Raw genomic sequence first — 14,680 nt, 5'->3', positions numbered from 1 at the left:
AACTGAACCCAATAATCTAGGTAAGGCCTAACCAGAACAGAGTAAAGGATTTAGGTGGCACTGATTCTTGTGACCCCCCCCCCCTCTGTTCACTTTCCTCCACTGTGAGACCATATCCATTTATTCTTACTCTCTGATTTCTGTCGTTTAACCAATTTTCAGTCCGTAAGAAGACCTGTCCTCTTATCCCATGACAGCTAAGCTTACGCAGGCATCTTTGGTGAGATACCATGTCAAAAGCCTTTTGAATGTCCCCAAGTATATAACATCACCCTTTATCCACATGCTTGTTAACCAGTTCAACAAACTCCAAAAGACTGATGAAGCAGGGACATTCCTTTGTACAAGCCATGTTGATTTTTTCTCAGGAGGCTTTGTTCTTTTATTTTTTTTTCTCCTTTTCTCCCTGATTGGAGATCGCGTCATTTCCTTCCTTCTCACAACAACAACCTTGTGAAGGTAGGTTAGGCTGAGAGATTGTGATGGGCCCAGGATTAACTGGCAGGCTAATATGGTTGAGCACAGGATTTGAACTTGGTAATCTCAGGTTCTATTTACACTCTAACCCAGGGTAACAGACTCATTTGTTATGAGAGCTAGATCTGACATAAGTGGGACTTTGTGGGACTGGGTCACGCATGTCATAAAATGTAATGCCAGGAAGCAGAGATATAAACTTTATAAAGGACACAGACAAACACAATTAAGGATAGAACAAAGCAGTATACAAGTGGCACCTTTAAGACTTACTAAATTTTATTCAGAATGTAAGCTTTCGTATGCTCTAAGCAGACGTCATCAGACAAAAATGGAATGTCAAGCAGCAGTTCTTAATATAAGTGGGCAGTGAGTTGGTATGTGGAATCATGGGAATGTTTTTTAGCAGATTAAAAGAATCACAAATTGGGGTCTGTGTTTGTTAGTTAGTGTTGTTAACTGGGCTGAAACAACATTGGAGGGTGATAAAAAACAGATTGATGTCGTAGGTGTGAAGTGCCATTTCTGGGTAACATTTTGGCTTTGTTAGTTTTGGGTTTAAATAGAGGGCACAGTTACTCAAGAGTTTATAACATCATTATAGTTTGCCATTAGAAAAAAAGGAATACATTAAAATACAGTGGAGGATGGGTTAGTGTGTGTGTGTGTGTGTGTGTGTGTGTATGTATGTGTATATATATATATATATATATACACACACACATTGTGAATATTTTCTACTATATACCACAAGTTTTGCAAGACACTCTCTGGAGGAAGGACCTGGTGGTCTGAAATGTGCTTTACTCTGCTAGCGGTCCACTGGAGCTCTTTGCTGAATTTATGATGTTTTTGGACTATTTGCAAAATGGTGTATATATGTGCATAAATATGCACATGCAGTATGTAAAATTATGAGGTTGCTGAAATGTACTCTTTTCCTTGTATGAATTATATTTTGTAATAGCATTTTTCACAGAGTGGTTTGTTTCATCTGTTTGCAACTTCATTCCTCTGTGTAGCCTATTGTGTATTTTAACCTCCAGGTGGTGGGCTGGTGGCTGCTATTAGAGCTCTTGCTATTACAACTGATCTCCAGGTGACAGAAATTAGTTCACTTGGAGAAAATGGCTAGTTTGATTAGTGAACTCTATGGTATGATACTGTTCTGAGGTCTCTCCCCCTCCCCAAACTCTGTCCTCTCCAGACTGCACTCTCAAAATCTCCAGATATTTCCCAACCCAGAGCTAGCAACCTTGAATGTAATTAGTAAGATCTTTTTGCAGGTGCTTTTCTATAATAATGTGAGTGTATGGCTATGGGAAAATTGTTCAGAAATCCATTGGGATAAGAAGCCTATTATTCAGCTGGGCAAGGAGGCCCTCAAAAATGGCCAAGCTGTTTGTTTGGTTAATTTCTTTTCTCTAAATAATTTAGTTTTCTTGCAAACATTACATATGGTTGCTATCTCCCACTGTTATATTTGATAGTGGGTAGTGAATATCCATGTAGATAGAGAAAGCTAAAGAGCTGGTTAAGATTCCCACTTAGGTGTCTGAAAACCTGAGGGAAATCTAAAAAGATCAAACAAAATTTTGGTAAAAGAAAAAGTAAGTAAACAAATCTTTGTAAGGACATCACCAGAATCAGAAAAAAGCTGACTTTTGGCTGCCATTATAGGTTGCCATAGCAACCAACAGTACACTGAGATATCTGTCTGGATACTTGATGCAGGGCCTTGGAGTATGATGATGATCAAAAAGTGAAGGGAGAACTTGGGATTTCCATTCTCACATTATTCTTTATGGACCTTCAATTTACCCAGATCTAAGACTGCCCTCCCATTGGGTGCAGTGACATTGACTGAATTTTGAAGAGACTCTCCATTATGACTGGTGTAGTTTCTAGGGGTAAATTTGATAAGGTGTATTTTCCCCCTTGTGCTTGCTGTGCTTAAAAGTTGAGCAGTTTCCCAATTTGGCCAAGGAGACCTTGCCCCTCGGCAGTTCTAGTATAATTTCAAAGTGTTGTGATTCTTTGGATAACATTGTTAGCGTATGTACAAATAAGATAGCCACTAAGAACATTACTATTCACATCTTGACTTAATTTATATTCTTTTTTTAAAAAAAAAATCATTGCTTTCTTAAGGGCATACAAATATATCCTTTCTCATAGCTACCTGTTTTTGACTACTGTGAGGTTTCTCATTTAGCTTATTTTCATTGCTGGTGTTCCCTTTTTCTTTTATGCCATTTACACATCATGTGTACATAACTTATGAAAAAAACAGAGTTGCTTAACTTTAGTGGGAAAAATTAACTGTAATAAAATGGCATGAAAATAAATATTAACCAGGTCAGAGAGAGAGAGAGATTCAGGTTGAAACTGCTAGGTTGCCAAATTCAGTAGCATCCCTTTTATCCTTACTTAATTTATGAATGTTGCTAAGGAGTAATAATTTATGCTGCGAATAAATTCAGAAGCCTGCATGTTTAGTCATTTGTAGTGGTATATATCTTTATATAAAGTTCTCAGCATAGAGGTTGCTCACAGTCATCCACACAACCCCATAGAGAATGGTGGGGAGACACTTTTATTCTGCTGGGAAGGGGATTGCATCCAAAGGGACTAAAATGTGAGTAGGTTCTTGATTTGGGATCTTCCCAACGTCTTTTTTAGGTCCATCCACACACCTCCACTTCCAAACTGATTGGAACCTAATGCCATTTTAATCTTCCATGACATTCTGTTGCTGATATAAAAATTGAAATTCTCTTACATAGGGAGGATCTAACCCAAAATTGCTGAATTGGAATTCATTAACAATAGGGGTTGGCATGAACCAGGAAATGGTGATTCCATTTAGTTCATGGTTCATAGTATGCTTAGTTCGTGAAACATGAACTGTCACGAACTTTTGGAGGCTAAATAAACTGGTTTGGTTCATGAGATTTGGTTCATGAGATTTGTGGTGCAGTAGAACAGCCCCACCAAACTTGCAGGTAATCTCTGACTGAGTCTCCTCTACTGGCCTTCCAGGTTTGGTGATGATTGGATTTATGGGGTCCAAGTTACAGCCCCCCAAAGCAGGTGCCCTCAGGAAAGTGCTTTATGGTGAAATGGCAGAAATGACAGGTTTAGTTTCAGGAGTGTATAGAATGGACCCTGTGCAAGTTAGAGGCATCAAACTCATAGAGGATCTCATATGAACATATGAAGCTGCCTTATACTGAATCAGACCCTTGGTCCATCAAAGTCAGTATCGTCTTCTCAGACTGGCAGCGGCTCTCCAGGGTCTCAAGCTAAGGTTTTCCACACCTATTTGCCTGGACCCTTTTTTGGAGATGCCAGGGATTGAACCTGGGATCTTCTGCTTCCCAAGCAGATGCTCTACCACTGAGCCACCGTCCCTCCTATCTCTGTCTGACTCCTCTATATGCTCGCCAAGTTATGTGCAGATGGGACAGAGGTCTGAGTTATGCCCCCCCCCAAAAGCAGAATGCCCCCAGGAAAGTGCTTTTGGGGAAAATGTCAGGTGCAGGTTCAAAAGTGTACAGAGTAAACTGCCTGCAAGCTACACACACCAAACATACAGGGAACATCACCCTGCTGCCTTCTTCTCTACAGTCTCTTCAAGTTGAGGGCAGATTGCATTTCTCAGGTCTCGGTTAAGGATCCCTCAAAAAGGTCTCCCCAGTGCTCTCTCTGGAAAAGAATGCTACAGTTACAGGAGTCTATGTAATGGCTCAGGAAGAAGCCAGTGACACCAAACTCACAGGGAAACTTCACCTGAGCAGACCTCCCCCGCCCCAGCCAGACACTGGAAGCAAGGCGAGCATCACCCCATATGCTCGCACCCCCTCCAACAGAAAGGCAGACATCCCCAGCGTTTTGACAGGGGCTCCCCAAAGCCACATGACACAAGCAAGGGAAGTGTGCCCACAATTCTCACAGCCCCCCAGGGGCTGAAAGACACAGGTCTAGAGGACACCCAAGAACCGGGGTGTATTTTTCTACTCTGCAGAATAATGGAATCACGTGTTGAGCTTCCTGGACCACCCTCAATTCTCCAAATGCAGATTTCAAATAACAGAAAGGCAGACATGACGAGTTCTGACAGGGGCTTCCCGAAATAACCCCATAATAGCTTGGAGGATATCCCAGCCACACCAGACAAGCAAGAGAAGTGTGCCCACAACTCTCTCCTAGGGCTGAAACATGCAGCTCCAGACCAGAACGCACCCAGCAGTCATGGTATATCCTTGCACTGTGCAGGAAAAATATGTTGAGCCGGCCAGACCAAGTCTCCAAAGGCAGGTTCTGAATGACAGAAAGGCAGACATTCCCATGGCAGCTTGGCAGGCACCCCTTGCAAGGCATGTCCACAATGCTCCCAGGTCAAATGAGGCCCAAATACATAGATCCTCTGGTCACAGCTACAGCCCATCCCTAGATGGAATTTCTGGTGGTTGTTCATGAGCACAACACATTGTACAGATAAGAGATCACCTGTAATGAATTGTTCAAAAACAGTGGAAAGGGGTAATCAAACAGGGGTTTGCTTTTACAGGCAGATGTTTGTTCAGGTAGATGCTTGCTGAGGTGGATGTTGTTCCAAGAGGTAGGTGTTGTTTTATGTGGTAGATGTTGTTTCATGAGGTAGGTGTTGCATGAGGAAGTCCACCTCCACCTGGCAGAAGCAGCCATCCTCCCACCCAAGTGCCAAGGGAGTAACCCACAGGCCACATTCCAGATCACCCAGAGAGGAGGAGGAATGGGGGGACATGCAGGGGAACAGCAGGAGGCCTGGATCCTACCCTGTGAGGTCCAGAGAGGGGTAGCCAGCAGTGAGAGGTTGACCTCAAGATAGGCCAACTTGTCTACCCTGACTGGGTCCAGGCAGAAGCAGTGGGAGTTGAGAATGTCTCTCAGGTGGGAGAACACCCACTCACTCTGGACACTGGTGGGAGGGTTGGAGAGGAGACTCATGGCCATGCAAGCGAGGTCAGGTAGATGGCAGCCTTGCATGACAAGGGGATGGGTGGAGGTGAATCCTTTGCCATCGCACGCCTGGCAGCCCCACTGCTGCTGACCTCCCAGTTCACCTGTGGCAACCAGTAGTGAGGTTTCTCCCTGGTTGGGCTCTTTGAGGCAGAGGCATTGGTCTGTGGCTCCTCCTCCTCTTCCTACCTAGCCTCTTCCACCTGCTATTCCCTTTAGTCATATCTGTTAGCTTGTACCCTCTGCACTTCTTTGCAGAGCTGATGCTTCCATTGCATGAGATTTGCATTCTGAAGAGCAATGCTTCTTTTATCTGAGGTTCACAAATACAGGCCAGCTTGGACTCCCCTTTCTTTCAGAGAGGATGCAACCTGGTGGTTGCCCACCTGCAACCTCTCTGCCAAGGCTCTGACTCATAGAAGAACAGCTGTCCACTCAGGGCCTGGCTCCAGTGTGGAGGTCAGTGCCCAGTCCAGCCCTCAAATCAGGGGGATAACATGCCCCAGCCTGGCTGTACGGGTGAGAGCATGTTGGTGGTGTCCTGGAAGGGCTTGGGATCGTGCACCATTTGGGAAAAGGTTAGCCAGTTTTTGGAGCTAATGCTGAGTTCCTCTTCCCCATGCAGGATGTTAATGGAGGAGATGCACCGCACTCTTTTGCTTCACCGTGGTGTAGGTGGAGTTCCAGTGGGTGGGTAAGCTGATGATGAGCTGGTGTTCAGGCTAATTGCCTCCTCTTATCTCTCACACAGCAGACATGCAGACTTCATGCTGAGCAAGAAGTGGGCAGCCAAGAACCAGCCAGTCACAAGCATGGACCACATATTGAGGGTGGCAGCATCCCATGTGGCTTTGACAGTACTTCCAGTCCCAGAGCATCCTTCATCACTAGGAGAAGCATGTGCACCAGGCAGACAATGGCCTTGAGGTGCACAGCCTTCACTGCTGCCTGCCTGTTGGTGCCAGCATCCATGACCGTGTAGCCATAGATTATGTTGTTTCTGCCCACCCACTCCCTCAGACTATGCTACTGTATCATGCAGTAATGTTTTGTCCTGTGTGGTGTGCATCCATCCCCTGCATATGGAGAAGAACCACTTTATAGCCTAGTGGCAGAACAGTTTCTCATAGAGAGAACTCTAGCCTTCTGTGTTATACATCTGAGGATGCCAGTCACAGCTGCTGGTGAAATGTCACGTTCTACAATGCCAAGACCACGGCCATATAGCCCGGAAGATCTACAACAACTCATGCAGTTCATACACTAGTTTATGGCACTGCATGAAAAGAAGCTGCTTTTCTCTTTCCTGTTGCTCACAGTCCTCAAGGCATCCCATATTCTACTAGGGATTAAACCTTAAGAGAGAGAGTTGTGCGGTGTTTTTTTTAAAAAGGCACAGAGATTCAGTAAAAGAATGCTTCTCCATGTGCAAAGCCTTATTGTTCTGCTTGATCTCCTTTTATTAACCTGTGCTGGGTTAATAATCCAAGTGGCATCTGGGTAGTTTCCTTAAGGTTACGAGAATCCGCAGAGCACAAGTTCTTAATAATGTTTCAGTTTGCAAAATATATTTCAGAAGTGGTTAATTTGTATTCCCCCCTTTTGCAGCAGTCTCTGCATGATATTCCTGCAATTGCTTGCACACTCCCAAAGCAAGCTATTAAAAAGGTTCTCTTGTTTTGTTCGTTTAGGACAGTAACTGAAGAGCCGTCATGCCTGCTAGTCTTAGTTTCAGGCCTGTAGCTAGAAAATTTCAGTTGGGGGAGGCCCACAGGAAAACTTTTTGGGTGGAGGGCCCCCCTCTGGCAGCCCCCCTCTCTCTCCGCCGCCATTTTTCTCCCCCTGGCTCTGGAGGCCCTGCCCCCTCCACACGACATCTCTCCCTCCCACCCACTTACTCATCCACCAACCAGGCAAAAGAGTAAAGAGCGGGCTCCTGGGGTTCTTGCAAGCCCCCCCCCCGCTGATCACGTGATTGGCAGAAAAAGCCGCTCCAAAGCGGGTGGGTGGGAGGGAGGGGGAGGTTTCACATGGAGGGGGGTGGGGAAAGTGGAGGCTGGGGAAAGGAGGGGCCACAAAGGTCCGAGGGGGGTCGGGCGGGGGGCTGTTCCCCACCCCCCCCCAGTGGCTACAGGCCTGCTTAGCTTACTGAGTTACTGCTTCAAGGATTTTGATAGTGTTTCATAAGGGTTCTTTTTTTGGTGTCTGAAAATTAACCTAGCAAATGTATTGATCTCAGTTGTAAGGAAAAGGAAAGTGCGTTGTTTATTTCTTTGAGTGCTTTTAAAAATGAAAACATTCCCAGTAGCAAACATAAAACTAATTAAATTACAATGACAGAAACATGCAGTGGTATTAATCAATTGTACTGGAAATGTGGGTATATATTCACAGATTTTTAAGTTGTTGTACTTGGGAGATAGATAGCCACATCACAAGAGATTATGATGTGATTTGTATGTTTGTTTAAAAAAATAAGCTTATATTTTCCTAACCAAACAGAAACCTTTGCCACTGTGAAGGTTTCAGCCATTTTAAGTACTTAAAGTTTTTTTAAAAAAGTGAAAAAATACATTTTTGTTTTTACCTGCTATTGAATTTCCCACAGCACAAAGGGAAATCCTGTAGTACAATATTTTACCTCTTAGTTTTTCAAAATTCTGTTTTGTTAGCAGTGAGAATTTGGCCCCTATTACAGCATATGGGGAAAGCAAAATGGAGAGAAATTATTTATATAGGAACATAAGCTATAATACTGCAACCAATAGCCTTTACATTTTAATTATTTGTCTTAAAATGGTTTATAATTTCATGTGTCAGACTAGTATCTGGGAGATCCAAGTTCAAACCCCCAGTCTGCCATGAAAGCTTACATGGTGACCATGCACTCTCACCCTAACATACCTCACAGGGTTGTTGTGAAGACAAAATGGCCGTGAGGAGAATAATGTCAGCTCCTTTTTAAAAAAGGATTGTACTTAGACACACTGAGAGCAGGCAGACCCACAGCAGCATCTTAAGGACACACCTTGCCTTTTCCACTGGTGAGAAAGTCAGGGTATAAATTAAGTACATAAGTATATGTTCAGATAGTATTTTGTTTACTTATCAGAGGATAGACCTATGCCAGTTAAAATATGACTGTGAATAGCTACTTCTTATTAATAGAATCATAGAATAATAGAGTTGGAAGGAACCTCTAGAGTTACCTAGTCCAAACCCTACACACACCCACAGTGACCAGAAGTGGCTCAGCTGCATTAGAGGAAGGTGCTTTCTAGAGCTAGAACATCTATAATTTCCCAGACAAGTTAGGTCCGCAGCCTTCCTCCTGCTGCCTCAAGGCTTTGGCAGACACTCCACACTGTTTTGTCACCATCTCAGTGGACAACTCTGATCCATTACCCGGTAGAAAAGTTAACAGCTAACCCTTCATCTCTTTGAGATGAGTCCTCCCGAACCAGAGACATTTCATCTCCTGTCGGCTTTCCCCCAAGATTTAGTTTAAAAGCTGCTCTGCCGCCTTTTTGGTTTGAGTAGTTAAACCGTTGTATCTGACTAAGAAAGCGATTCAGTAATATTGATATATGGATACTCTTCATTAGTTTCAATGAAGAAGAACATGCCATTGAGTCACAACTGACTGTTGGCAACCCTTTCCACAGGACATTCCAGGCATGAGATGAGCAGAGATGGTTTTCCATTGTCTTCCTTTACATATCAACCCCAGTGTTCCTTGGCAGTCTTCCACCCAACCACTGACCATTGCTTCGACAGAGTGAACGGCAACAGAAATATAATTGCACACAAAAAGGAAACAGCCATGTTGGTCATAACTTTGTATAAATTGTATAACTTTGTATGGATGTTGTTAGCTACCCTGAGCCTGCCTCTGCGGGGAGGGCGGGATATAAATAAAATTTTATTATTATTATTATTATTATAACAAAATCCAAAAACAAAAGCTATTCAAAACCTTTTATTAAAGCCATCGAAATGCAAGGCAGTGTTATTAAATGACAAACTTTTGTTTTTTTAAGAATTAAAATCAACTTTCATTTGTAATTATAGCGAACACTTTAGAAAATTGCACAGGAAAAATTTTACCTCCTGCAGCCCATTTCTAATCATAAACCAGGGCGGTGGAAGTAAATAAAATGGCGGTAGTACAAGCTGGTTAATTGGGGGAGGGGGATAAAATTGTGCTTATGCACAAATAGATGTACTGCAATCCTCTCTCTCTCTCTCTCTGAGTGAGAGAGAATTGCAGTGTTTCTATCTGTGCATTAGCAGTGGGGGGGGGGCACTCTGAGGAAAAAGCAAAATAACCATGGAGGGATACAAGTGTTCTTTATGTTGCCCCTATGAATATACTGCAGTGACTCCTCCTAGGCTCTTACAAGCTACTGGCTATCTGGAAAGTGGAACCAACTTTTTTTTTATGGAAGATGTGGGTGAGGGCAATTTCAGTATTATGTACATCAGTCTCCCACCCACTGGCAGTATTGAAGTTTAGAATATTTATGTTTCTTGCCAGGATCTGCATGCAAAATTTAAAAACAATGCGCCCTTATAGGCCATTCTGTCTTATGGTCTCATAGAGTACAATGGACTTCATACCCAATTTGGTGCCCCCTTCTGTCGGCGCGTGGGGCAAGCACCCCCCCTCTGCCCATCCCTAGATCCGGCCCTGTTTTTTGCATTATGAAAACATTGGGGTTTTTTTTTTGTTTAAACCCCACCTACTGACACTGAGTTTGTAGGGCCATCAGAAGCAAGATAAAGTTGCTTTGAGGACTGATATAGCCAAGAGTCTGGTACTTGTCTACCTAGGTATTCTAAAATATAGATTTAATACAAGAATGCCCTACTGAGTAAATAATAGGCCCAGTTGGTCCTCCCCCCTGTCCTTGTTATAAAAAAAACCACAGCATCTGCTTCAAGAAAGGTATTGAAAATCTAAGAGCATTTTGGGACAATATATATGATTGTAGCTGATGCTCTTGCAAGGAGGCAATTGCTGTGGCTGAGCAAATGGATTTGAAAATTCATGGAGAAGCAATAGGTTGTCCCTGGTGGTCCTAAAAGATAACGAAGGTTTCTTCAAATCAGAAGGGCAGGGGAAATATGTGTGGTTCTTTGTCTTCTGCGTTTTTTGTGACAAAAGAATTCCCATTTGAATTGCAGAGCTCTATTCAGTCTCCCTCTGAGCCGGTGGTTAACAGCAGTCGGTCTTTGCAGTGTTCTGACGTCATCCCGTGTATGCATAAACTATGCTATTGTCTTACCAAGAGCAGGGTCTGTGGATTGCAGTATCTGATGTCTGCTACCTTTTTCTGCCTCACTGCATCAGTGGAGGAGACACTGGCCTTTCCCTTGTTTACTGGATTTTAAAATAACCCACACCAGATTCCACCCACCCCACCCCCCCGTGCTACTGCGAAGAATACCCACTTTTTGCTTCCAGAGGAAAAGGCAGTCTGCTAGAGTGAAGCTTGGGAAAGATAAATCTGGCGGCTGGATAGCAGTGGAGGGACTGCATCGTCCGGCTTCATGACTCCTGCTGTATAACAGCCTCATCTCTCTCACACTTCATCTATCTATCTTTTTCCTCCCCTCTTAAGCATCTGGAGACAGCCATGTTTGGCACTGAGTCGTCGTGTAAGTAGAATACGTGTCTCATTTGCTTGTCTGCTTGGAGGAGTGCAGGATTTGTTCTTTGGCATCTTTCCGTGCCCAGCTCGCTGCATCTGTTGTGCTGAGCTGCGGGGTTCTGAACGAAAAATCTGTGGCTCTAGCTTGTTTAGAAAGCAAACGAAGATGCTGGGGAGGGATCGACCATCTCGCCTTTGGCATGTCTTAGGCACAGGCAGCAAAGACAGTTAAGGACAGTCAGTCAGTGATGCTGAATCTGCGCTGCCGAAATGAAGAAAAGAATATGTAGTTTTACTTGAATGTGTGTGGGGGAACGTGTGTGTGTATGTGTGTGTGTGAGAAAGAAGGTATATACATAGAAGCTTGTGATTGCAGATGAAGTATTTAAAGCGTTAGCGATATAATGAGAATGTTTGAAGTGCTATAGGAATATAAATGATGAAGCCAGAGCATGTTCGAATGAACAATGGAGGGTCAGCTTGCTCCCATAGAATAGGTTTCTTTCAAATTGTGTTAAGTGTCTCCAAAGCGGGGCTGGCTGGCTGGATTGGTGGGGTTTTGGTTTTTTTTTTAATACAAACTGAGAAGCTAGATCTGGTGCATAAGGCATCCCAAAGGTAGATGTATTTCTATTTAAAGAACCATTGTCGACTTACCAAAATGGAGTGAAGACTGTGAATGCGATGGGAGCTTCTACCCCTTAATATGATTATTGATAATAGTGTGGTTATACGAGAACTACTGAGGATCTGTTAATATTCGGTGCAACTGATCACCAAAATGAAAACCAATGTATTATGCTCACTTATATTATATAACCTGTGCACTAACGCAATTTCTATGAGTGTGTGTTACAAGCAAAGCCATTTGTTTTCCATAGTGGTTAATCTGAACTCCTGATTGCAGGCATCCCCATTAATTGAGAACAGTAATTTTCTAGGACATCATCTCTAACCCTTTCAAGAACTTGATGTTTCAAATGGCTCCTAGGCTCCTTTGATTCAGGGTGGCAGCTTCCCACTCTTTCAAGCACAATGCCAGTTCAAGGTCAAGGCAGAACAAAATGCATCATCTTCCTCCTCGGTCATGTATTATGGCTTTCTTCCTTTCTGAGAGATTTTTAAAAAAATAAAATCAGCAGCCTCCTTTCAGCTTCCCTTGATTCCCCCCCCCCCCCATGTAGTTGAAATGGAGAGAAAAAAGGTTGAATGCTTTTAGTTTGGTGAGACAGCACCTGCCAGTTATCTGGGGAATATAACTTGTAAGGATCTGTAGAAACAGATTTAGACGAAAAGACTGAGGAAATTAGTGTTATTATTTTAACGCCTGCACACAGCATAGGACATACAGTTAAACGTTAAATAGCCCTTTGTATAAATAGTTCTTTACATAAAGAGCTTCCTTATTGTCTGTCCAACAGACTCTTTTGTTGGGTCACTAACTGGCCGCCCTTTTGAGAAACAGCTGTTCAAGCTTTTGTTTCCATGACACCCAGATTAATATATTATCTGTCCTTAAAAGAATGTTTGTGGTGCTGAAAGCTAATGTAACAGCTTCTTATTTTATAAAATGAAGAATATTCTTGCTTTAGAACAAAAAAAACCACACACCCTGTACCAGACATTATAGCTGAGAATGTCAGAAAAGATTAATCACCTTGGTCAGGACTTCATACTGCCCCACCCTGTTCTAGGCAGGTCAGTTGCTCTTGTAAAATGATGAACAGTGCGTCAATCAGCCAATCAAGAAAAGTGTTCTAAGGCTTTTAATTTCCTTTTTTCTTTTTTTTTTACAGCAGGCCATTATGAGTCTTTCGTTTTAAGAACAGCTTCAGATACACATTTAGCATGCTAGAGGTGCAGGTTGCTGCACGAACAGTTTTTTTCTAGAAACTGGTTTCAAAGTAATGTACTACAGAATGTGGCACAATTGTGTATTCCCAGGGCAGTTTCCTCTTAAACCTTCCCAAAATGGTGGTGTTCAATGTGTATGTTGATACATGCATACCTAAAATCATGAACTTTGGGCCTGACAAATTAACACTTGAAGCCACCCAAGATCTGTTCTCTTCCTTTATGTGTTTCTGACTTCTGGATTTATGGCCACTAGTGTCCGGGAAAATTAAAATTAATTTTAAAGTGGTAAATTATTACTAGTCTGTTCTCAGAACATGTGATCTGAGATCTAGTTGTGTCCCACAAAGAGGGTTTTTGAAGCCTTTGGAACTAGGTTATCCCTTAGACCAGGGGTGTCAAACTCATTTGTTATGAGGGCCAGATCTGCCATAAATGAGACCTTGTCAGGCCGGACCACTTGAGTCCAGGCCATGTGTGTACCTATTTAAGATTAAGTAGCAGAGAGATAAACTTTATAAAGGAAACTGATAAAGGACACAATTAAAGATTTGATTTTAAAAAATGCTAAAAACAGCAATCGTTGGTCTTAAAGGTGCTTTCTTTGTATCTCTCCCATGGGATCAAGGGAACTGAGCAAAGGAAACTCTGGCTCTTTCCTTCCTTCCCCAGGGGACCAGGAGTGGGAGGAGCCTCAGCCAAGGCTTGGCTCATTAGCTCTGCTGTGCGATTAAGAGAGCATGGCAAAGAAGCTCTGCCTCCTCCCCCTTCCTCCCCAAGGGAGGAGCCTCAGTCAATGGAGAAAATAGAGGTTTTACTTTGTAGCTCCTGTTCAATTGAGCAAGTCTTGCAAAGAAAGCTGTTATGCAGAAGGAAGCCAGTTGCTCAGGGGCCTGGTAGGAGCCCTCCAGGGGTCTGATTTGGCCCCAAGGCTGCATGTTTGACACCCCTGCCTTAGACCTTACTTTAACCATTTTTTGTGTACACCCAACCTAGCACTAGCCATCTGTTTATTTATTGTTAACAGATTTATATCCCAGCCTTCCACATAGCTCAGTGTACCTTATTATATGACCAATCAAGTTTATACAGCAAATTTAGTGATTTTTGACAATTGTCAACCCTCAGTTTTATAGGTTATAATCCAAATCCTCAATTTATTTATTTATTTTTATTTATTACTTTACATTTATATCCCACCCTCTCCGCAAGCGGACTCAGGGCGGCTTACAATATCATAAAAACAATCAATTCCATCAATTCCATAAAACATATAAAACCATAATTCACTATATATAATAAAGTGATCTTAAAAAACCAGATGTGTGGGTACCTTCTGAGCAGCTGTGGGGTGGGGATAAGGATTTCTGAGCTGATTCTGGAAGCCCCTTCCAGAGTGATGGATAGTATAGCAATGGGAGAAAAAACGTCTGAACAAACTACAACAGTGTGTGGTGCTTCCCAAAAGGGTATTGTAAGAAAGGATAGCAGAATCAATCAAAACTTCTCTACAGGTTTCCATAGATCAGTACTATTATCCCTGTATTGCTGCTCCATCCAATGGTAGTATTCATGGATCAGAGTACTGACCTGACACTGACATTAGAGGAGGAATAGATTAGAACATCTGATATCCCTCCTCAAGCCCCCACAAATAGGATTTGCCTGTTTCTGCACTTCCCAGATTACAG

General features: G+C 42.9%; 1 protein-coding gene across 4 annotated transcripts in view; it reads left to right on the top strand.

The window, feature by feature from the left end:
- The window catches only part of ST7 (suppression of tumorigenicity 7), a 160,141-nt gene that overhangs the window by 25,854 nt on the left and 119,607 nt on the right, over window positions 1–14,680 (top strand). The window contains exon 1 of one of the 4 annotated variants that reach the window (XM_060244853.1): window positions 10,907–11,142. The exons of the other annotated variants lie outside the window; for them this stretch is intronic. Coding sequence (XP_060100836.1) covers window positions 11,121–11,142 — 22 coding nt within the window. The 5' untranslated portion in view covers window positions 10,907–11,120. Of the gene's footprint in view, window positions 1–10,906; window positions 11,143–14,680 lie in introns of those variants that run through there. 4 annotated transcript variants of the gene reach the window in all.

Source organism: Heteronotia binoei, chromosome 8 (assembly GCF_032191835.1).
Source record: "Heteronotia binoei isolate CCM8104 ecotype False Entrance Well chromosome 8, APGP_CSIRO_Hbin_v1, whole genome shotgun sequence".
NCBI classification, from domain to species: Eukaryota; Metazoa; Chordata; class Lepidosauria; order Squamata; family Gekkonidae; genus Heteronotia; species Heteronotia binoei.
The sequence above is the reverse complement of the archived record's forward strand: the minus strand, read 5'-3'. Positions and strand labels throughout refer to the sequence as shown.